The sequence below is a fragment of the Alexandromys fortis genome, unplaced genomic scaffold (assembly GCF_014885135.2).
Source record: "Alexandromys fortis isolate MF-2015 unplaced genomic scaffold, M_Fortis_MF-2015_v1.1 scaffold_28, whole genome shotgun sequence".
In the NCBI taxonomy this organism is placed as follows: Eukaryota; Metazoa; Chordata; class Mammalia; order Rodentia; family Cricetidae; genus Alexandromys; species Alexandromys fortis.
In genome coordinates, this window is record NW_026067901.1 from 2,708,952 (window position 1) to 2,733,319 (window position 24,368).

A 24,368-nucleotide genomic window follows, 5' to 3' on the forward strand; every position below is an offset into this window, starting at 1 on the left:
AAAAAAAAACAAAAAAAAAAAAAAACAAAAAATAGTCTCCCTCTCTCTCTCTCTCTCTCTCTCTCTCTCTCTCTCTCTCTCTCTCTCTCTCTCTCTCTCTTCTATATCCTTCTCCTTCCCTCCCTCCTTCTCCCTGTGCATCTCCATTTGTATCTCTCTCTCCCAAAGCTTTTGAAGCACTCTGATTAAAAAGAAAAAACTGAAGCCGGAGAGAATACCAATGTGTGGTATAAAAGTTAAAGGGGAAAACTGGAGGTGGAAAGGTTTAAGGTTTAAGCAGACAGGAGGCAGAGAAATGGGGGGGAGGGGGAAGGAAAGGGGGTCAACCAAAACTAGTACACAAAAAAAGACCAAAGAAAATCTGACTGCTGATAAGCTAACCAGAACCAAATTTAAGTTTGAATGGAGGTGTCCCGTGTAGGGAGATAAAACTGCTATCAGAGACCAATAAGGTTATTAAACAGAAATCCCAGATTCAGGGCTAGGCTTCCCCCATATGAGTTGTTTCCGGGGGACCCCTGATACCCAAAAGCAATACAGGTAATCGTCACTGCTCGTGGCTGACCACTGACACTAGCTGGTAAGAAGATCCTACTGCTGGTCACAGGACACAAAGAAATCCATGGAAATCAGGGGATTTGGACTGGAAGCCTCCTTTTGGTGGCCTAACCATCCTTGAACCCTGCTGTGTAGGCTGCTGAGGGAAAATTGCTATCAACAGACCTGTTCAGCTGTGACCTCCACACACAATGTCAACCAGACAGACAAGGAGTAACGGTAGCAAGTTTGTTATAGGAGAAATCAGTGACTTTTTAAAATATGATCTGAGGCCTGCTCCCCTGAGAGAACTGCTATCTGGGCCTGTAAACTCAGTCAAAAGCCTAGGGCTGGGAAGAGCAAAGGTCCCCCGTGAGGAAGCTATTGCTGTTTTGCTAAGTGACCCTAAAGGGCCTGTCAAATTGCATTCCAAACAGCAAAGCTTACTCCCTGCACTAGAGCTCCTGGGAGTTTTGATTAGAGGAACTCCTTTTTTTTGCAGTAATCAGTGGTGACCGCTGAATGTCTGGCCATAAATGGGACAAAAACAGCAGCCCTAAGAACATCGGAGATAAGGGGCAGAAAGAGCTGGAGAAGCAAGGACACAAGAGAGTGGCTGACTTCCAGGCATAACGTGGCTGCTGCGCCACGGAACTGAAAACATCCGTGGTTAGTGCTACATGATCCACAAAGGACTGGGCTTGTCAGAGCATTCTGTCATGATGGAAGCTGGGGTTCATGAGGCCCTGCCCACCTCTGAGGATTTAGAAGCGGATAGTGACTGGTGAGGGACAGGAGACCTTCCTCAGTGGTGTGACCATGGGTATAAGGTGCACGGCTTGTAAACAAGCTCCCAGCCACGCTCCTGTAAACAAATCATAATGAAATTCATGGGGTCAGATGCCAGCGTGCACACACATGAGCCCAAAGTGAAAGTGGAAGTGGGGCTCATAAACAGAAGAGGATTAGAGCCGGTAAGCAGGGTGAAGATGGCCTAAAGACATTATGTACATACGTGAAAATGGCATATTGAAGCCCATTATGTATAGTTAAGATATGCTAACGAAACATTAAATTTTTTTTTAATGACTAAATCGGGTGTCTTCTCTAATTTGGGCCAGAGTTCTCTATGCAAAAATGACCTTCCAGATCCCCAACTCCTCAACTGCTTTCAGTAGGAAATCTTAACGTTTAATTTTTAAAAACATAACAGCAGACACTATTACATGGGAGCCCCGCTGAGCTCCTGGAAGGAGTGGCTAACTATTCGACTATACATCTAAGCAGTGCAATGTTTGGAATGTCTGCACTGGGCAAGGTCTGTGGACACAGCAATGCTGAGGATCCTGTCGCCCTCCTCCTTACGGCTGGGTGGCTTCTCCCCTCTGACCTCAGCAAAAAGCCACCTCCTGGACCAAGGTCCCCATCCCCACTGACCCTCTGACTACTGCCTACTCAGCATTTTCCCTCACGACCTCAATTACTCTTTAGTCTTCCCAATATTAACCTTTCTCATGGTCACATATCTTCCATCTATATTTAACAATGATAATGACCAGGGGAAAAAAAGCTCTTCTGATAATGAAGCATTATCAAAATGTCAGATGTGCTTGCCCTTTGGCCCCACAATTTCACTCTGAGAACTTTGCAACGTGGATCGGAAGAGATACAAATATGCCCAAGGATGCTACATGTCTGAGGAAAGCTATGCCAGGGCACAACAATGTCTAGCGAAAGCTCAAACGCCCAGAAAAAGCTGCAGACAACAGAGCAGCAAAGCTAACTGCAGACGGCGGCACTTCTGACGTGAACAAAGTAGTCTGTAGACGATCCCACAGCAGCAAACTCAGCTTGAGGAAGGAAGCAATCCCAGGAGCCTGTATCTTTATAAACTGAACGTCTGCAAACTGCTGTGACGTGTCTGTGCATGCACACACATGTGTTACCACACAGGAATCCTGATGGGCATACCTCACATGACAGTGGTTACATAGAAAGAAACATAGTTGCGGACACGATTCCAGGTTATATGTTTAAAGCTTAAGACATTTACACTAAATATCTAGTGCTTTATCATCAGAATAAAACAATAAAGATAAGGTTATCGCAAGTGGCTGAAACAACAACCTTAGTCAGCCTTCCCCAGCACACTTATCGCACTAGAACACAGTCCAAAATCCTAAGGGCTGGGAGTGCAGCTCCAAGGCGACAGGCTTGCTTAGCATGCGCAAGGTCCTAGATTGATCCCAGAAATACAAGAAAAGAAACAGAAAAGGAAAAAAAGAAAAGCTGGGCGTTGGTAGTGCACACCTTTAATCCCAGCACTCAGGAGGCAGAGACTTGTGGATCTCTGTGAGTTCAAAGCCAGCCTGGTCCACAGAGTGAGTTCCAGGACAGGCTCCAAAACTACAGAAAAACCTTGTTTCAAAAAACCAAAGGGGAAAAAAAAAAAAAAAAAAAAAAAAAAAAAAAAAGAAAAGGGAAAGAAAAAAAGAGTCAAGAAAAAAAAAGAAAAGGGAAAGAAAAAAAGAGTCCAAATCCTTACAGCTACTGATGAGCATCTAGGTGCAGCTGGCACCCATCCAATGTGCATTCCACCCGCACTTGCTCCAGCAAAGGTCCACCTTGGCTGTTAAACTGCTAAGCCTACGACCATCTTACATTTTTGCCTCACAAACATTTCAGTGATGTCTGTCACAGCTGACCAAGACTTTTAAAGACTCTTGCTGGCATTCTATTGGTGTGTGCTGGGAAGAGAGGCTGTCAGTTTTTTCTGCACCCTGGGTTGGCCTTGAGCTCCTTCATAGCTGAGGCTGGCCTTGAAGTCAAGACCTCCCTCCTCCTTGGCCTCCCCAGTGCAGAGATTACAGAGGTGTCCCCTGTGTACGAGGTCCTTTCATCTTTCTGGATTCCTCTACTGGTATCTCCTCATTGACTGGACCTCCCCTTCGGGGAACACTTAGGGCTCCCCAACAGTTTTCGCCATGGTATCTCTTGACGCATCTTTGTTTCAATGCCTGGCTTGGTTTCATTTCTTATCTCCAGATTCCAATGTCCCCATTGTGTATGTGACAGTGTTACACAGAAATGTCCTAGCGTCTCAGATGCGCGGTCTCACCCTAAAGTCCTTTCTCCTTCATTTCCAACCGTCCCCGTTCCCCTGCCCTACACCAGCACACTCAGCATCTGACAGGGCTGAGGATTCTGAACTCTGTCTTCCACTGTCTATCTTGCCCGTCTGTCCTCTGTACAAAGGTACCTCCCTGGTGCCTGTCCTGTTAGCACCTTCTGCCCTCTTCCAGACTCCATCTCCTCTTAGTTGCCAAAGTGACCTTTGAAAACAAAACTCTGATGAAGCAGCTCTTGCTGTAAACCCTTTCAAGACTTTCTATGAAGGAAACCACTTTGCGGTGTGCAACCAGCACGCATTGTTTCTGTAACTGAAAAGAACTAAGACCATCATTTTATAGCAGTCTAGTTAACACACTCGAGGGCAGGCCCCATGCCCAGCAGTAGATAGTCAACCACAATGAACTCAGTGGTAGCTTTGAATTTCTTTTTTTTTTTTTTTGGTCTTATAATGCTCTGTTTAGCATTTTCTATTCATTTTACTGGTCTTTTGTTTCTATATGATGGTTTCTGACTTTGTGATTTTATGGACTTTGTATGTGTCCATGGGTGTCTCGACCAAGCTTTTTCTTTATTTTTTGTTTGTTTTGTTTTATTCTGCTTGGCTTGTTTGCCTTTTTGTTTTCTAAAGAAAGAGTAAAAGAAGGCTAGAGTTGGAGAGGTGGGGGAGGGGGAGGATCTGGGAGAAGATGAGGGAGGGGAAACCATGATCACATACATTATATGAAAAAAATATTTACAATCAAAAAATCACCAATTGATTACAATAAAAAATCTAGAGAAATCAGAGAAGGGGAAAGTGTATTTTTTTATTAAGGGAAACAGTAAATAAAACATGGGCAATTTGTTATAAATGGCTTTCAAATAAATAAGGCAAATTAAGAGACTGTTAAACGTGGGTGTAGTGGCACTGGCCTGTAGTCCCGACACTAGAGAGGCTGAGACAGGGGGAAAAGGAACTTAATCTATGCTACATAGTTAGATCTCACCTGGAGAGGGGCATAAGTATCATACGTATATGATATCCTGTCTCAACTCTCAAAAATAATGAGGGGAGAGGGTGGGGTCAGGGAAGAGAGAATTAGAATGAATCTAAATCCCTACAACATCTGCTCCCTTCTGTACACACCAAAGCCAGTCACAACAGCCCCAGATTGGTATCAGTTAGAGATCCACCATCGGATAAAGAACATGTGTGGAAAAACACAGTAACATTTACCATAATGAAATTTCTGCCGTTTTCAGTAACATAGATGAAACGAGAGGACGCCATATGAAGTGAGACCAGACAGGCACAGAAAGACATTCTGCATGTTTCTGACTTCTATGCAGAAGCACAAACGCTGGTCTCATGGAAATAGAGCAGAACTGTGGTTTCTAGAGTCTCAAAACCACGTAACAGTGAGGACAGTCAGTAGGCACAGGGTATGGTCAGATAAAGCCTTCTGATGCTGTATAGCACACTGCAAAAACAACAGATAAACAATCAGTTATACACTTCAAGTAGCTAGGAGGAAGAATTTAGAGTGTCCCTAACATAAACAAATATGCACGTAATTCTAATTTGATATGTGTGTGTGTGTGTCACACTGCTTTCCATAACCACGTACAATTACTATGTTAATTAAAAGTTTAAAATTTTAATGAGAGGGTACAAGCAAGAATCCTGAGAAAAATCTACCTCTTCTGCTATAGATGTTCAGGGCCTAGCCAAGGTCTTTGTATTTTGACTCTACTAAATCTTTAATAAAGAATCAATGGCATAAAGCAGAACTTAGGTGACAATAAAGTTAAAGAAAGCATATTTTATATCTTTCCCGTGGTTTATTTTGCAGATGAAATTTATATGATATATTCTCACATATATAAATTTATTGAGAGAAAAGAATGAAAGAAAAACAGGAAGGGGTCATTGAGGAAAACAGGCATAACCAGGTGAAGATGTTAGCATCAAAAATAGGCATGAGGGACGAGAGATGACTTATTCAGAAAACTTCCAGTCCTGCAAGCACAAAAACCAGAGTTCGGATCCCCAGCACCAATAAGAGGCCAGGCATATGTGGGACATCTGTAACACTAGTGCTGGGAGCCTGGAAAGACAGAGAGGCAAATCCCTGAACTTGTCAGCCGGTTGGCCTAGCTTATCAGTGAGCTCCAGGTTCAGTGAGAGCCCTTGTCTAAAAATATATATGTACACAGGATGGAGAGATAAAGGCAGGTCTCTAACCTCTGGCCTCCACAAGCAGCCACACCTACATGTATCTGTGCACATAGCCACGTGAACAAATACACACACATCATGCATGTGCCCAACCCCACAGGTTCATGCAAGGAAAAAATGAGAGATGACAGTAGAACAACACACTTATAGAAATATAAAATGTGATTACAACTATTCAAGTAATATATATGTGAGATATATATGTATGATATATATATCATATATATATATATATTGCATTATTTGCAACTGAGGAAGGCTGAGTCTCAGTTTCCGTGATTGACAAGAGAGGGTCAGCTGACCGGGTATCCTGGCTTCTTTCAGTCTTTTTATTTTTTTCTGAGTTCTGCAAATACTTGAGTCTGAGTTGTTGTTGTTGTTTTCTTGGCCTCCTGTTCCTAAAGTAATAGTTCCCAAATGTCAGTGCAAGGACTGTGTAAATATCAACTACCTGCTGGACTTCCAGAATAATCTGCACACCTTGCAGAGGAGATTCTGTGCTTGCAACTGGGGAGGGGTGATCAGCCTGTGGGATCTGCCCAAGGGAAGCCATCCCCAGTCCTTAATCCATGAGGTCAAGATGTCACAATCCCAATTTCTCCTCAGTCACTGTACTGACCACAGAGGAGTATGCTGGGTTAATGATCAAACTCTCCAGTCAAAACCACAGTGACAGGCAATGCCCACTATCTTCAGTCCCAACTGAGAAAAGCAACTTGGAGAAAAGAATATACAGATGGAACTATTATCTCCACATGCACAGCTTTAACGGGAAGGACACCACAGTTCCTGGCAGTTCCTCCCAGGAGGCCTTCCCTTCCAGGGGACACAGAGGGGAAAACGCCTCTTTGTTCCTTTCCTTTCCTATCTTCTCACTAGGGAGAACATGAATCCAGTGTACTCTGGTACTGACTGGCCACCGACCAAAAATGCCCACAGGGGAAAAAACTTCAGAATCTTTAACCTCTTACAAGCTTCTTGATCGTGAAACATGGGCTGCCATTTTAGTTAAAACTTCAAGGGTTTTTTTGGAATTGCTGAGTTGACTAACACAAGGAAACGTAAGTTCCACATTTCTTCTGTCCACTGTAGCATCTCCACTCCCTACGCTAGTGCTCAGCTACACATCGTCTTGATTCTTTAGATGAAAGAAGCCTATGAGTAAAAGGAGACTTGAAACCATTTGCTTCGGGTCCTTGGTCTTAAGGACAGGATGGGAGGCCAGGAAAGAGCCTTCATGGTTATAGAGGTGTGGATAATCTAGGAACAGACCACAAGTCTCCTCCCTTCCCTGTCCTCCCACCTCAGCAGAAGTAACCACGCATAAACTGGAGAGTCAGAGCCTGCACAGAAACATGCGATTCTATGCCTGATAAACAGCAATCAGAGCATGTATCAGTGAGAATCCTGACCTACCAGCACAGAAACCAACAAGGGCACAGGACGGCAAATGCCTGCTTGAAAGACAGAGAAAGCCCCAGGCAAGTAGCAACTGGTGTAGGCACTTGAGAAGCTCCATCCTAAAGGAGGAAGGGCCAGAGGCAACTTCATTACAACCACACAGGTTCTTCTAGAAGAGGAGGCAAAGGTGAGGCAGGATGGCTGAGTCAAATTTTATTAAAAAATCAGTTACCCACCCTCCTACCTTCCATGGTGGTAGTGAATGTGTGGGGGTGGGACAGGAAGCCTCCACCCCAACTCCACCAAACACTAGGATGGTTTCCTCAGCAAGGATCCATGGACTGGTTCTAAGTTCAACTCAGAATGGAGATCCACACAGAGAAGAGAGTTTACAGAAGTTGAATGTCAATGTGGAGACCCCAAGACTTCCACCCAGACCTCTCTCATTGGTTCTATTTTCTCACAGGAAACTACCATCCTTGTGGGGGGTGGGGGCGGGCTGTCAGCGCTAGGGACTGAACACAGAGCCTTACACAAGTGCCCTGAGCCATGCTCACAACCCACCTCTACATCCTCCCTTTTTTTCTTTATAAAGGAAGGAAAAAATGTAAAGTTTACATTCTGGTTGAAGTATTTCATAAATAGCTGGAGTCAACGATAATAAAGACCTAAAAATACCAATATCAAGGCTTCCTAAAAATCAAACAGTCCAGCCAAGTCACTGTGGAGGAAGCCTGGAATTGCAAGAGGAATTGTTAAAAAAAAAATCCCCTAGATAAAAGAAGGGGGAGGGTAGAGTGGGGGACACAACACCAGGACATCTTCAGACTCATCATCGGAGACGAACATACCTGTGAGAGAACAGAAAACATTACCAAAAGAGAAGCACCTGGAGGACAAAAACTATGGAACCTCAAATTGTGGCAAAATTAAAAATTCACCAGCAGGCTTGAGAGATACAATCAGGGAATGTTCACGAAGCTGACCAAGAAATCAAAGGGGAATTGTGCCAAGTGTGGGTGTCAGTATCAGAAGAGTGAAGTTTTCATGACCAGAAAAACTAGAAAGGAAGAAAAAATATTCGAGCACAAAGTACATTATTTTTCTAGAATTAAAGGCAATTTTGCTTCCAGAACTAAATTTTCTCCTTTAAAAGAAAGGAAATACATGCACACCTTTAATCCCAGCGCTCGGGAGGCAGGGAGACCTCTGAGAGTTCGAGGCCAGCCTGGTCTACATCAGAGATTCTCAATCTAAGGGTTTAATCCCAGCACTTGGGAGGCAGGGAGACCTCTGAGGGTTCAAGGCCAGCCAGGTCTATGTCAGTGGTTCTCACCTAAGGGTGGTTACCCCTTTGGGGGTCAAATATCAGACATCCTGCATATCAGATATTTACTTTATGATTCATTATAGTAGCAAAATTACAGATGAAGTAGAAACAAAAATAATGTTATGGTTAGGGGTCGCCACAACATGAGTCACGTGACAAGAGTCACAGTATTAGGAAGGTTGAGAATCACCGCTGCATGGTGAGTTCCAGATCAGCCGAGGACATTAAAAAAGGGAAATGAAGGGAGGGCTTCCAGAGTGAAAGGATCTGCAAATGATCCACACGTTAACCAAGGTTTCTAAATCAGGATTCAAAAAGAAACGCCTACAAAATTCCACAGGGAAGGTTTTCATACAAAAGATTCAATTTTGGAATCTGATGTATGCAACTTTCGAAGAAATAGCTCGAGAAACACATAGAAAAGAAGAAGGTGCCAAAAATTCTGAAAGCTGACAGCTTCCAGCCCGAACATTCACACTTAGCTAAGACATCACTTAAGATCCAGGGGGATGAGGCATTTTCAGACACGGGTCTCTCATCTCTGGAATCCCACTTCCTCTGTGAGGCACTGGAAATGGGTTCACAAACCAACCATGAAGACAACACACAGCAGGGCTTTTGTATAAGACAGCCTAAAGGAGAGGGCAGGATGGTGCCAAGTGGAAGCCATTCTCCACCGAGAGGAACGGGTTTCGGGGCCTGACAGATTCCCCATTGGCTGGTTATACAGAACGGAGATTTACAAGTAGTAAAGAATTTGAAGTTGAATTATTCATAACTCTATCAAAAATTAATGATAAAAAAGTCAATACTGGTCACATAAACTAATCTTGAGAGAAAACATAAACCAAACAATATTAAACGGCTCATCTGTGGAGAAGATTCCACAGTTGCAATAAAGTAAACACTGAATATCGATCTCACCCAAATTACAGTACAATTACAATATGATTATGATTGGCAAAAGGAGAACAGAGAAACGAGGGGCAAGAAGATAAGAAAGCAAACACTGACACCAAAGGATAATGCCTAAAACTGAAAAACAGATAAAATACAATTTCAGCATGTTGATTAGAAATATTTTGCAGGGAAATGACTGTAAGAATCAGACCAAGATGAAAACTCTGGTCTCTAGGGAACAACAAATAAGAGATAGTGCCGCTTTCACAACAGATTAGGAATTATTTAATTGACTAATTATGAAAGGATACGGCTAGCTCTGCAAATCTTTTTCAATTTTTTTTCCATTTTTTTCTCTCCTTAAAAGGGAAAGAGAGACCGAAGAGAAGGGTCAGCGTTAAGAGCATTTGCTTTTCTTGCAGAGGACCCAACTATGGTTCCCAGCACCGACATGGTGGCTCATAATCCCTCTGATTAATTAGAGGCTCACAATGCCTCTAGTTCCAGTTCCAGGGAAATCCGATGCCTTCTCATGGGTTCCTGCACACATGGTACATAAACTCATGCAGGGATACACACACGCACACACAAACACATGAAATAATACACAAATGGGTTTGTACAGAAAGGAAGAAGCACGTATGCAGTTCAGTAGTGGAGCTCTTTGTCAATCACGGAGACTAAAAGAAAAAAGGAGTCCATCTCAGCAGCTCCAGGACCTACAACTGTGCATGTAAAGATGCACCAATGCACAAACCATAAAATGTTCTTTGGGGGGAGCTTGAATTCTGCAGCCGAAGCCTGGTGTCGGTACTTCTAGAATAACTTACACTGCTTAGTGATAGGAAGGAAATACACAGGCTGCTGTGGCAGATAATGCCACAGGCAACTATTTGGGGCTGGTGGTGAGAGGAGAGTCCCGGGAGAATGCTATCCGAGCCCTGAAAGGATGTGACAAAAGTTGGCTGCAAAAGGAAAGCTTTGGGGGAAAGGGGAAGAGTTGATGGCGGGACAGCAGAAAGTGTTTCCGTGTGCTTAAGAGAACGCCTGGGTGTCAACCCGCAAGACTGAAAGAAATGAAAAGACAGAGAGAGTGCATCCTCACGTCAGACATGCCATGCTATCCAGCCAACGTGACCCCAAAGGAAGGCAGAGATAAGAGGCTCAGCAACAAACAAGAGGTAGAGGAAGAATCCAGATGGAGCCCAGCGAAACACACACTTCCGGGCAAGCAATACCGGGGCCCCGCAGCATCACAGTGCTCTCCGATGCAATGGTGGGAGTCACACATCAGAACACTGTTGAGGGCAGGTGACAAGGACGACTGAAGTAGAGACAGAGGAGACCAATGCAAAATCGTTCTGGAATGAAAACTCAAGTCCTGGAGGGAATGAAGACAACCAAAGAGAAACCAAGACTTTCCCCAGGACGTGAGGACAACATTTCAACTCTGGATACAGGGAGAAGGTAAAACCATCCACAGATGGGGAAGGTAGCAGATGAAGAGGCAGGATGGGTATGTGAGGCATGAAGCAAATCTAGATTTCATCAGATAGAGAGCTTGAAACTCAAAATAGTTAAAAAGGGTTTGTAACTGAAATCCTTGGGGTACAGAAGTATATGTGGAGAAACCTATACCAGAAAAAAAAAGTCAACTTTCTGACATCCTACAGTCAAGAAACGCTAACAAAGGACCAAAGAATATAGGAGCTGGGAAGACAAACCGGGAAGTAGTTCATAGAAGGAAGTGAGCTGTGCGCAGAACTCCGATGAAGTAGCACCCCAGAGCAAGGGAAACAGAGCATTTTCAGAAGGTGACACACCAGATAAGCCTGAACTCCACACAAATACACGTTGTGGCTGACTACGCAGGAACGGGTTCCATCCAGGCATTCCTCACCTAGCTGTGTGTTCAGATGACCGAAGAGGCCAGAATAGTGATCCTCAGCTTGATTAGAATAAACACGTCTCATCCACCAAGCTTAGTCAGAGATCTCCAGGAAGCAACCAGGAAACCCTGTAACCCACCTGTGAACCATAAAGAGTTGATGGACAAGCTTCCTAAACAGGAAGTGGACAATGTCCCAGCAGAGAGAACAAGATTTGTGTACATAGGACAGAACCATTTTATAGGGCTACTATATTTTTCTAACTCAGAGCCCATGGGAAGAAAATAGTGCAATGAAGCTATGATGTCTCACTTGACTGATGCAGAAACTAAGGCAGACAGATTTTTCCACAATCATGTAGGTAGCACGCCATGGAGGCCGGATTCTCAAATCCAGGATCTCAGTGATGAAGGCCAAACCACAAATCATTTGGCTCATCTGCTTCTTCCAAATCAAACGTATCTGAGAATCAGATCGCGGATTTCTAAAGCTATGACTTTAGACCACAGGCGGCCGTTAGCTCCACCCTCTTAGGATGACGTAATTTGTAGAGTGAACACACTCACATAAAGTGCTTTGCTGTGCACTCACACTGTGTGTACGTCACCTCGGTTGGGTTCACTACCACTCACCACACCACGCTGCTGCACACCTGGTTTTTAGAATGCACTTACCTTGAACTTAAGGTGCTGCTAGACCAGCACCTGTTCATGCTCCTCTTCCAGGCCTGGACGACCAGCAACCACTGCTCAGCTCTCGGCTTCTATGAGTTTGACTTTTTCAGATTCCACAAATGAACAGTAATGTTTTTGCCATATTTTAACTAACACAATTCCTCTAGACTCTTGTATGGTATCACAAATGGCACAATTCCTTCTTTTTATGACTAAATAATACTCATAGGTGTGTACATATGTACACACACATCCCATAATTTCTTTATCGATTTATCATCAATAGACATGTATTTCCATACTTGAGCTATTACAAATAATGTTTCAAAGGCCACAGAAACACAGACATTGGTTTCATCTCCTCTGAGCACATGGTAGAACCAGGACTGTCTGGCAGTTCTGTTTCATAAACCACCATGCTGTTTTTCAAGGCAGCTCAAAAATTCCCACGCCCATTGAGACGGACCCTGCTTCCCTTTTCTCCGCACATCACAAATAATGTCATCTCATCAACTTATCAGTGCTTAATAGAAAATCCAAGAAGCTAACGCAGTGGTTCTCAACCTTCCTAAGGCAGTTCATGCTATGGTGAACCCCCCCAGCCATAAAATTATTTCATTGTTATTTCATAACTGTAATTTTTCCACTGTTATGAATTATAGTGGAAATGTCTGTGTTTTCCAATGGTCTTTAGGCGGCCCCTGTGAAAGGGCCATTTGACCCCTCAAAGGTTGAGAAACACTGAGCTAAAGCGTGTGCTCTTCCAGCAGGATAGGAAATGCTCTCCGCTAATACGCAGTCTTATTTGGAGACCTCAACACTGGACCAAAGACACAGGACTTTGAAATCAGAAAGACTTGAGTTTAAATTCCAGCTCTTTTTGGGGGGAGGTGGGGAGTGTGTTTACTTGTAAAACCTGAGCCCCAAATTGCAGCTCAGTTACAGAAGGTCAATAGTGGTGACTTAGATGGGAAGATTGTGCCTTATAGGTTTAAAACATTAGTTTCTCTCCTCCTTCTTATTTCTAGAAAATACAGCCAGGCCTCTGAAGTTTGGATAGCAAAAGTTAGTTACTCATCACTAGTCTTTTTACTGGTTTGTTGAATTCTTCATCCAAAATGTAAAACAAAATAAAACAAACAAACAATAAAAACGCAATTCAGCAGAAATGGTTCTCAATATTTTGGGTTTGTTTTTGTTTTGTTTTCTGGTTTTTCGAGACAGGGTTTCTCTGTGTATCTCTGGCTGTCCTGGAGAGATTTTTGTTTTAAAAGTGACGAAAAACGCATGTTTTACAATATAGTAAAATAACTCAATATAAAAATGTTTTACAGTTTGGAACTAGGTGTAGTGGCCCACGTTTGTGATCCAGCCCTAAGGAAGGAGAGACAGGAAAATCGGGAGTTTAGAAACATCTTCGAGATATAGCAAGTTCAGGGCCTGCAACAGGAGAACCTGTCTCAGAAAACAGGCAACAGAAATGGTTTGCATTTATCTCCAAATAAATCTGTTTTCTTTCCGCTAACACTTTCAGGAGTGTTTGTTTGGGAAGCATTCCCCTGACGCGTGACGGGTTCACTTCCACACACCCCGGTTGTGTTGCGACAGTCCCTGCTAACAATGAGCCTGTGAGTTGTTTTCTGCAGATTTCAAAGGAGGTCTATGCACTTTGGCCACCGTGCCTCAACACCGCCGCATCCTAGGATCTACCTGCAACACTGCCCAGTTTGCAGTCCCGGCTCCAAGAAGGTTTCAGCCATGACAATCTTTCTGTGGGTCGCATTTACAATGAGCACCACAACCACCTAAAGGCTACAGAGCCACAACCAGGAAGCACTGGCACACCAAGCTGGCAGAGATTTCCCAGGAAAAACCACGGTTCTAAATATCCAGAATGACAGAGGTAAATGCATTGCTTGCGTCACTTAAGAAAACTGGCATGTTCAAAGCCAAGGAATTTAACTCAGCTATCTGGCTTGTGGCCTCTCAGAGTTACGTGTTCAGCATGAACACAAAGATGATTTAAAGCACATTTCCATGAAATTCTATTTTCATCAGATCACTTTCGATCTGCCGAGGGGGTCACGGGCTCCATTTCACCACGTCAGCACCCTGACGGCAGCATGCTAGTCAAAGTACCCTGGTCCACATGCCAAGACGCCAACATCTTGTTCTCATTATTCTGCCATTAACACTGTCTTTCCAAATATCCCCTCCCACCACAGGATCACGACCCATAATGCAGCAGGCCACAGGAAGCAAACTTAGTTGCCAGAGTTAGTACACAGAATCTGATTATTTTTAGCAACGCATGCAGGCCGACGGATTAACCGAAAGTTAGGGAACAGCAGTTCAACAAATGGTACCTAGAAACCTAATGCGTCAGGTTACACAATGAACAAGAACGTTAGGGGCTGCTCTCCAGAACCGACCGCGCTAGTGAGGGGAATCCTAAGGAAAAGTGCCGTTCAAACACAACCGAGGGGATCTTACCCAGATCGGATGGTAGGAGAGAATGAGGAGCCAGAAAAGGCCTCCTGGAGTCAGGAACATCACCTGAAGGATGAGGAGGGATCAATAAATACAATAAACAAACATACGGGCTGGCGTTGGCCAGAAGAGGCATCAGACCTGAGTCCCAGGCCTGCTCTGTAGCGAAGGGCTGACCTTGACCAAGTCACTGCTTTCCCGGATCTCGCTTTTCCTTATGTTAGGACATGGTTAGGTCAGTTAGTCGGTTGGCCAGACTCTTGCTGCACATCAGAATTGCCCAGAGCCTTTCAGAAACCCCGTTCCCTCCAGAAATGTGGTCTATTGGGTGGGCATCAGGGTTTCCTCAAAACCTCTAGGAGCCACCAGTGTGTGGTCAGGGCTGAGATTTACCTCACAAAGCGAGCGCTCAAATCCCTGGCCCCTTAACCTGAAGATATGCTTCTTAAAACCCCAGTGGAGACCACATCCTAGACATTTGAAAATTCCCAATCTGGTGCCAAGCTGTACCTAAGGTTGGCACCCACTGGTCCAGACCTGTGCTTTAGGTTCCTATACGGGCAACAGAGGATGGGAGGAGGAAGGAAGAGAAGCAGGGAAGTCTCTCCCTCCCTCATTATCCTGTTAAATTAAAAAGGAAAACTGAACGCCAGAGACCGCCAGTGAGTTTGAAATGGGTTTACACAGGGTAGCTGATTTCAGGTGCATGTGTCCTTCATGCCGGTGCAGGACAGGTGGGAAAGTTCCAAACAGCAGAAAATCCAACGGCATGCTTCTCTAACAATGGCTCCACGGTGTGCGCTCTGCAGTCCTGGGGTAGAATTTGATTTGCATGATTGCCTGTAACACGAGTGTTGCATTCCACGCTCCTGAGGTTACTTACATCTACTTATTAGGCACTGGCGAACCAAACAAACAGTAATTAGAAACCACGCCAACAACCCTTTAAATCTGTTGCTGAATCACACATTTCCCGCGCCCAGGCCCAGACGTGCATGTCCATAGCACAACAGAATCACTAACACCATCAGAAATACTAACACCATCAGGGAGACACAGGTCACCTCGGGGCCTCCTTGGGACTGTGAAGGGAGCCAAAGGTCTGCTTTGGAAGAGAGCTATTCTCTTCTAGTGCTTCTCCCAGCCGGGTAAATATGACACTGGTCATGTGTGTTTTAGAAGTCCCAGGTGAAAATGAACTCTCCAGGAGCCGGGAAATGAGCAACACCTCTAAGAGACGGCTTCATTTCCAGAAACATAAAGAGCTTCTGCACCTCAGTGCAGCTTATAAAATAACGGCAGGTGATACCTAAGGCAAAGAGAGGAGCGTGGGAAACCCTGCACCAAGCAGAGCACTGCTCCACCCTCAGCATCCAGGTCGCATTGGTCTGCTAACCTCAGGAGCTGATGGCCTTCCCAGCCTGCGCTGAGATCTTGGTGAGGGTTAAGACTGCGTACATTCCATCAGAAAGCTGGCTCCTTGCCACCTTGCCAGAGGCCGGGGGCAGGCAGAAAGGAGTCAGAGGCAACAGTCTCATTCTCATAGGAAAGGCTGTTCGACTTAACTGCAAGTGGGCACTCCCGCTAGTGACTCAGACAGACCCCTCTCCCTGGGCAGGGCTGAGGGTTGAGATGACCTCAGTGGCCAAGGAAAATCCCTCCCTGCACAGCATGGGCCTCTCCTAAGAGGCTAAAAAATTCACACAGCACTAACCAACAATAAACAGGAAGCTAAGAAACAGAGACCGGTTTTTTTTTTCACCCAAAGTAGAGGCTGACTCACTTTATTAAGTGGTTCTTTCCATCTTAGGCTTTAAAGGGAATACAGTTCTCCACCTTGGCAGTTAGGAGTGGGCGTGGCCCTGGAAACAGCCTGAATGGCCACTGATAGTTGACCAAAGTGAAACCACACACACACACACACACACACACACACACACACACACACGCATGCATGCATGCACACACAGGATGAATTGCTACATACCATTTCAGGCCAGTCAGTGTATGGATGCCCCCCTATGACACATTAACACATGGGAAAAATTGCACTCAGCCTCAACAACAACAAAAAAAAGCGCAAATGTCAGAAGTTACTTGCCAGGCAAAGGCTAGGAGACAGAACGTAGTTTTCCCTTACTATCCTCCAAAGCAGTTTCACGCAGCTTTTGGTCTCCTTGTCCCCCTCCCCACTTAATAACAGACAGTAACGTGGCACAGTGCTAATCTTGGTTTCTTCTTTATACCCTTCTCCCCATACGAAAAGAAAACAATGCTGTTTTAAATCAATGTTAAGGGAACTGTGACTCAGAATCTCTCTCTCTCTTTCACACACACACACACACACACACACACACACACACACACACACACACCCCTGTCCAAGTCCTAACACTTGGCTCCTTCAGAGGGCTCCACTTGGAGCTGCAGCCTTTAAGGAAATGATTATGCTAACTAACACGAGGGTACTAGGGCGGAGCCTAATCAGACGGGTGTGCTGAAAGAAGAATTCTTTCTGGAAAAGATACGAGGTGTGTGTGGCCCCACAGAGGAAAACCGTATGGGGACACAGGGGCGGGTGCAGCTGCGTGCAAGCAGGGAGGCTGACCTCAGGAGACCAGGAGGGCTGACACCTTGACCTAGGCCTTCCAGAACTGTGAGGAAATAAGCTTCTGTTGTTTAATGACCTGTTCTGTGATGCTCTTATGGCTGCCCTAGCAGACAAAGACTGCAGAAGGAAAAGCAGAATCAACTAAAGAGCATGCGGAGCCGTGAATCCCTGAGACTCTTCAGCGGCTGCTTGGATTCTCAGGGCCTCTTGGAACTCATGAGCAAGCTGACGCTGTCAAACTCAGAATGCCCAAAATCAATGTTAAGTTGTTTTCACACAAAAGGAACTGCATGCATAGGCCGATGCCAGTGGGTTTTAAACAACCGGATTTAGTGGGTCCCACGTTATACTCAGGAAAGCCATTTTCATAAGGAAAACGCCAATGCTTTTTAATTACGGACGGAATTGCTAGCATTAAAAAACTGACAAGAAAAAGAGGAATCACTCCTTCCACTCTTACATGAAAGGCCTTGATAACACAGCGAAATGTTTTACAATCTGAATCACCGGAAAATGTCTAGGTTTATCCCTGGGATTTTCCCAGCTGTACAACATTTGATTCAGGGCTCAAAGACTCAGACCCAGACCAAATCCCAGGCCCTTTCTCTTCTCTAATTCCTACTCTCACAGCCCCTGGTCGTGAGGTTAGTGTCCTTCTAAGATGAAGGCACCATATCTAACTCAACAAGGATAACATCCCATGCGTATGATGCTAAAGAAACAGCTGACGGTCTTGCCAAGCATCAGGCAAGCCATGACCTCTACATTCCACACTTTTCCCCAGTAAATCTGACCTTAAGAGGAAGATTTAGTGTATATTTTAAAAACATGTACACTAACATCAATATGCAAGTGTTTGAGATGTGTCTTAACAACTAAACATCAACTCTCAGGCATTACCAAATGAATATATCAAACGTCTATAGAATATCCCTGCTCCCTAACGTAAGACTTTATCTAAAAACTGTTCTGTTCAATCCTGAAGAGGCCCTGCATTTACTGTATCACCAAAGTATGATCTACTTCTCAAAACCCAACGTCACTAAATGAGCCTCGGTAAGATATACTGGATGACTTTCCCAGACTTCACAGAAACTTTCCAGTAGAAGAAGAGATGCAGAGAACACTCTGCAATAACTTGTGGGCGGGGCACACCAGAGCATGAGAAATAGGCTCACCAGCGTGACTCATGCCTGCTCTAGACACCAGTCAGTATGGATACATCTTTAAAAAGGAAGGCGAATACCACCATAGAAAGAAACAGGAGAGGACACCTAGAGTCCCAGAGATTGGAACAGAGGCGGGAGGGCGGCAACTGACACAGTGGAACACTGATGAAAAAAGACAAAAAGGAAAAAAATGACAAAAATTCCTTTAGGGAGAAAACAAAGGCTAAATATGAAAAAAGGCCAAAGATTTGCATGAATAAACATTTTGTAATTATTATTATTTATGAAAGCAAAGAACTGATGCATGAGATTTGCAACAATCAAGGAATGATCTCACAAATGAAACCTCAAGCCAAATTCCCCTCATTTATATGACCCCACGAACCCTGCGCTGAAACAGCTGGCCATCAAACTGGCCATTTCCTCCTGGATTCTAAGGTCATTTAGAACAAACACCATTATTTTAATATTATTTTTACTTTTACATTACAGATGCTTTACCTACATGTCTATCTGTGCATGCCAGGGGTCCAAAGAAGCCAGAAGAAGCCATCAGATCAATTGGAACTAGAATAATAGACAGTTGTGAGTCTCCATGAGGGTGCTTGGAACAGACCCCAACTCCTTTACAAGAACACCCAGTGCCCTTAACTGGCAAGTCACCACCCCATCCCCCCAGATACCATATTTTGTTTATTATTTTAGCCATAAACTATGACAGTGAGCACAAAATAAGTATCTGCTATGTGTTTTCAGGTAAATAGGATACAGTCAGTCATATGTGACAGAATATTACTCAGCTATTTAGTGTGGTTTGTGAGATCTTACAGATGTAGAATACAGATAATGAAAAGTTCCAGAGATGAATAACAGTGATGGTTCCAAACTGAATATGATTTAGTGCCACGGAAATTAGAAAATGGCTAAAATGATAAATGTTATATACATATTATCACAATGAAAGAGAGAAATAAGTGGAAGGAATACGTATAGAGCAGGGGGCGGAAAGAGCAGGTGAGAACCGCCAAAAGCTGCAAAAGCCCTCCGAGGGCGGGAAGGCAGCCTGCTAAACCATGTCCGGTGCTGCTCTTTAGGGGGTAACACTTGGGGGTGGGAAATGTTTGTTAATGTCTGATTTTGCAGTTTTCCATAACTTCCAATTTTTTCTCTAACTGCTCACATATTCAGCACTTGCAGATAAAAAGGGGTGTGGTACAGCTGAGGTGGGAGATATGAAGGTTTATCAACAGCCGGTTAAATCCGGATCAAAGTCGATTCAGCTTGCTGCCACCCTGATGGACTCTACACTGCCGATCACTTTTTTCCCATGATGCTTGTCTTCCCCATGAAAGTTCAACTCAAGCCATGTTAATCAAGACTTTTATCTTTATTATAACGAAATACTTTCCTTTTCTTCTTTTTCCTTTTTCTCTAAGCAAGCACTTCAGACCTGTTATACTACTGAGCGTGTCTCAGCCGGGCAAACAGTCTCAACGGATAGGTTCGTCCTGGACATTCATGAGCAGTTGTTCTCAGGAAACAATATATGTTTTCAGGAACCTGGGACAAGATACAGAGATGACCTGAGGGCACAATGGAGTCACTATAGTTGCGGATGAACTAGAAGCAAGACGTTTATAGTCACACAAACTCGGGCAGATGTTAGACAGAAAGAACTGCCATTCATCAGGAATGCTGTTTGTCTTACAAACCCCCAAAATGGACACAACAACGCTTCCTTCCTGGGAAGTTCTGAGCCTGTTCTTAACAGGTGATCAAGCCATATCATAAGCTTCCTTCTATTTCCTGTTCAAATGGACTGTCTAATCCCAAGGAGCAGCAGTAAAATGCTGAAGGTATTAGCATTGACAGTCACTAGGAGAGAAGAGCAGCAAAACCTTCGACAGACTTCCTAACCAGTCCCAGTGAAGACCGTGTAATCAAGTTCACGAAAAGTCTCCTATTCTTTGTTCCTCAATAATAGAAAAACATTCATCACTACGGGTCGGTGACCTCATACGCCAGAAAAAACACGAAGGAGCTTGCATTTCCTTTTTTGACAATCCTGTTTCGGAATCCTGCATTCCTTTCTTTAACTGTCGTGGATCCTCAGAGCCCTCTGAAAGGTCCCTCCATGATCTGTTGTTACCCTAGCAGGGCTGAATACAGTGCCCAGCTAGCTCCTGAGCTTTGAAAAAAAAAAAAAACAAACCACAACATTAGAGTTCTGACAGCTACCCAACTCTAAGTGATAAAGGTGCTCCCAGACAGTCCAGAGGGCCGGTATGACCAACAAGGCCCTCTATGTCATACCATGACCTTTATAGAACAAAGGACTTGAAATTGACCACATTGTTTAGCAATCGGATAGCATCAGAAGGTGCCGCCGATCAACACTGAACCAAACCCCTCCCTGTGGAAAGGCAGCTCCTATCTTTGCTAAGATCAGCCTCCCTCCCACAAAAGCCCTGTTTGCCTTATTAAGCCAAGACTACCAGAGACTCTCCAGCTGTCGGGAGCTTCCTTTGTGCTCAACAAACAACACAAACTGAACTCGTTACCTCTAGGCTGGAAAGCCAAATTCACTCTTTCAAAAATGCGTACTTCCGCAATAAGCCACTCTGGCCTGATAAAAAGAGAAACACAAACAACATTGCCGAGGTCCACGGTGTTCTAGAACAAAGGTATGCAGAGGGCCATTATGTCTAGGCCCCAAGTGGGGAATCTGCCTGGGCAGGATCCTAAAGGCTGGGGACTTCAATCTCCCTCTATGGGCTGCAGGGGATGAAGAAGCAGACTACGCTATCTCTGGCAGGTTCGTGCTCCTTCAGTCTTCCAGGCAAGAAAACAGATATCACTGAACCAGGCTTGTTGTGCCTGCTTGCCTGCTCTCTTCACAGAGGCACCTCAGAATAAAACATGGGGCACTCCCTTTCTCTCTCCAGTCTTTCAAACCATGTTTCCTGCCCCTAAAGAGCTAGCTACAGGGAAAGATGGCTTAGTTGGAGCAAACGAGGCAGAAACCAGCCTGCTTTAAGGATCTGGAAGAAGTATCTGAAGTCAGCATCCAGAATCAGCTTGGCCAGTCGCTATGGGTTTTAGCGGGTAAGGGCCTGCCCAGTGGGCGTCAAGGGCACCCCTGCCAAGCTCCACTGGGGTCAATACACCCTCCTACCATTTCTATGCTCTGACCCTCTATCACCCATTTCTGGAGGGGGAGTGTGTGTGTGTGTGTGTGTGTGTGTGTATGTGTGTGTGTGCTTTTCACATATGATACTTTAACAGATTCTGGTAAAATCCAAAAACCCTTCCCCTGGAAAAATTCTCAAAAGCAGACATATATGGAGAGTATTGCATAGATTCTGTGGGAATTCCCAACTCCTAAGCCCACTATATATATCAGGAGAAGGGATAATATGCAATCTAAACATTTCTGAGTGTCTGCCACATGCCAAGCACTGAGAAGAACCCACCTCAAGCCCAGTCCCTCACCATTCTGAATTCCGGCCCATTCTCCCATGACCTGCCTTTGTTCCATGCAAAACTCCCACTGGGAACACCTCCCTGGCTCTGTGTTATCGATTCAGGAAACAACTAGTCAGGACTTTAAATATCATCTCTTGAATAGGAATATGAAACACTTACACCACCCCAATGTTTTTCCCAAGAGCCACTGTTTCCGTCTCCCCCTCTGGAGGCCCTGCCCCAGAGATCCCTTAGCATAGATCACCCTTATGCAGCCCCACGCTCGCTCCTTCTGTTAGGACTGTCCGCAACAGGGAGGGCACGGCCGGCAACTAAACCAGGTTTGATTTCCAGCTTCTAGTGAAATCCCCATACCGGAGGAGAGCGTGCCACGGGGTACACAGATGGAAATCAGGCACGCCTTTTAAACAGGCGTCCTAACACTCAACCCAACGGGATGATGAGTGAGGTCAAGACAAATCGTAACGGGACGGTGGCAATAACCTGGACAACAGGGGCAGGCAGAAGCCTGCGCGAATGAGGAACACAGTACTCAAGAGTTAAGGATGACCATAAAGTCAGGCAGAAGGTTCAGGAGCTGAGGCAGGAGAAGGCAAGAGGAGAATGGGTGGAAACATAAAGGAATGTGGCTTTATCCTCTGTTTCTTTTTTTTTATTAATTTATTTAATTTATCAAAGATTTCTGTCTCTTCCCCGCCACCGCCTCCCATTTCTCTCCCCCTCCTCCAGTCAAGTCCCCCTCCCTCCTCAGCCCAAAGAGCAATCAGGGTTCTCTGCCCTGTGGGAAGTCCAAGGACCACCCACTTCCATCCATGTCTAGTAAGGTAAGCATCCAAACTGCCTAGGCTCCCACAAAGCCAGTTCGTGCAGTAGGATCAAAAACCCATTGCCATTGTTCTTGAGTTCTCAGTAGTCCTCCTTGTCCGCTATGTTCAGCGAGTCCGGGTTTATCCCAGGCTTTTTCAGACCCAGGCCAGCTGGCCTTGGTGAGATCCCAATAGAACATCTCCATTGTCTCAGTGTGTGGGTGCACCCCTCGCGGTCCTGAGTTCCTTGCTCGTGCTCTTTCTTCTTCTGCTCCTGATTTGGACCTTGAGATTTCAGTCCGGTGCTCCAATGTGGGTCTCTGTCTCTGTCTCCTTTCATCGCCTGATGAAGGTTAATATTCAGGAGGATGCCTATATGTTTTTCTTTGGGTTCTCCTTATTTAGCTTCTCTAGGATCACTAATTATAGACTCAATGTCCTTTATTTATGGCTAGAAACCAAATATGAGTGAGTACATCCCATGTTCCTCTTTTTGGGTCTGGCTTACCTCACTCAGGATAGTGTTTTCTATTTCCATCCATTTGCATGCAAATGATAAAGTAACAAATAATTGTTAGAGAAAATGGACAGGATAAACAAACAATCGTGACCTCACTGTACACAGCTAAGTAGTATCACTGTCTCCCATCTTTATAAACAGGTGTGCCTGTGCAAATGACTCAACGTGTTTCAATTCTACTAAATGTCCATGTGTACTGTGTCCCAGAGCCTGTGTGACTATGGAATCATTTCATCACTACTATCAATCATAATCATGGATGAGGGCACTGTCCAGGACCACACAGGTCACAGGCAGCCAGGGCGAATTCAACAATAAGTATTTTCATTTCAAAACTTCATTTCTTTTCTCTTTTCTTATTCTCACTGGGTTGATTTACAGGGACAAGATAAATTCATTTTTCCCGTTTTCTCGGAGAAGTTCCTCTGGGACCCCGATTAGCATGATTATAAACCTGAGAAATGAACTCTTGCTCTTGTCATTTTCCCACACAGGTCCTTTCACAACCCCGCCACAGGCCATGGCTTCCCTCCCTTACGGCATGTAGGTCCTGGAGGAAGACACAGTCATAGACCTGCTTTAGACAGATAAATCTGGAAATAGAGGGGAGGAGGACGCGTTTGGAATAAGTCGGCAAAATGAAACTCAAACCAAGATGTGGTCACACAGCAGGCCCAGAAACAAGCGGTCCCTGGGAAAGAGCAGAAGCCTGGCTCAGAACACAGAGACGGGGCATTTGAAGGATATGACGTTCCGTTGAGAACACAGAGAGGGAACGGGTGGAAGGAGGAAGAGGAAATGGAACACTGTGGGTGGACAGAGGGTGCCATTCAAAGGGAGGGGAAAACCAGATGGGATGTGACTCCCTGCGTGGCTGAGGGAGAGGTGGGAATGAGCCCCACTGTGAGCAGTCGAAATGTATTCCAGAAGTCCAGGATCCGGAAAGAAGCAATGGGGCCACAGAGGAGAACAGGGAGGGGGCCGTGGTGTACCCGGGAGCAGGTCTAAAAGGCCATGGGTGTAACTAGCATTGCCTCTGGAGAGCACGCACTGCAGAGAGAGAGAGAGAGAGAGAGAGAGAGAGAGAGAGAGAGAGAGAGAGAGCGAGCGCAAAGGGGGCTCAAATTCACTTTCAATTAAATCGGAGGAACAGGGCCAAATGAGAGGGGAAAAGGAACCACAACCCATCTTGAGGTTCTTCAGCC

The 24,368-nt window shown here is 44.9% G+C and overlaps 1 protein-coding gene and 1 long non-coding RNA gene across 4 annotated transcripts in view; both read right to left on the minus strand.

Annotated features, from left to right (window-relative positions):
* The window catches only part of Ano6 (anoctamin 6), a 170,254-nt gene that overhangs the window by 117,328 nt on the left and 28,558 nt on the right, over positions 1–24,368 (minus strand). For 2 of the 3 annotated variants that reach the window (XM_050128712.1, XM_050128706.1), the window contains exon 2: positions 14,575–14,637. The exons of the other annotated variant lie outside the window; for it this stretch is intronic. In XM_050128712.1, the coding sequence (XP_049984669.1) occupies positions 14,575–14,637 (63 nt within the window). The remainder of the gene's footprint in view (positions 1–14,574; positions 14,638–24,368) is intronic. 3 annotated transcript variants of the gene reach the window in all.
* On the minus strand, positions 4,907–14,558 carry LOC126492355 (uncharacterized). The gene is made up of 3 exons (XR_007589568.1): positions 7,525–14,558; positions 7,304–7,407; positions 4,907–5,129 (listed from the first exon to the last, which is right to left on the minus strand). It is a non-coding gene; the product is annotated as an uncharacterized lncRNA (long non-coding RNA).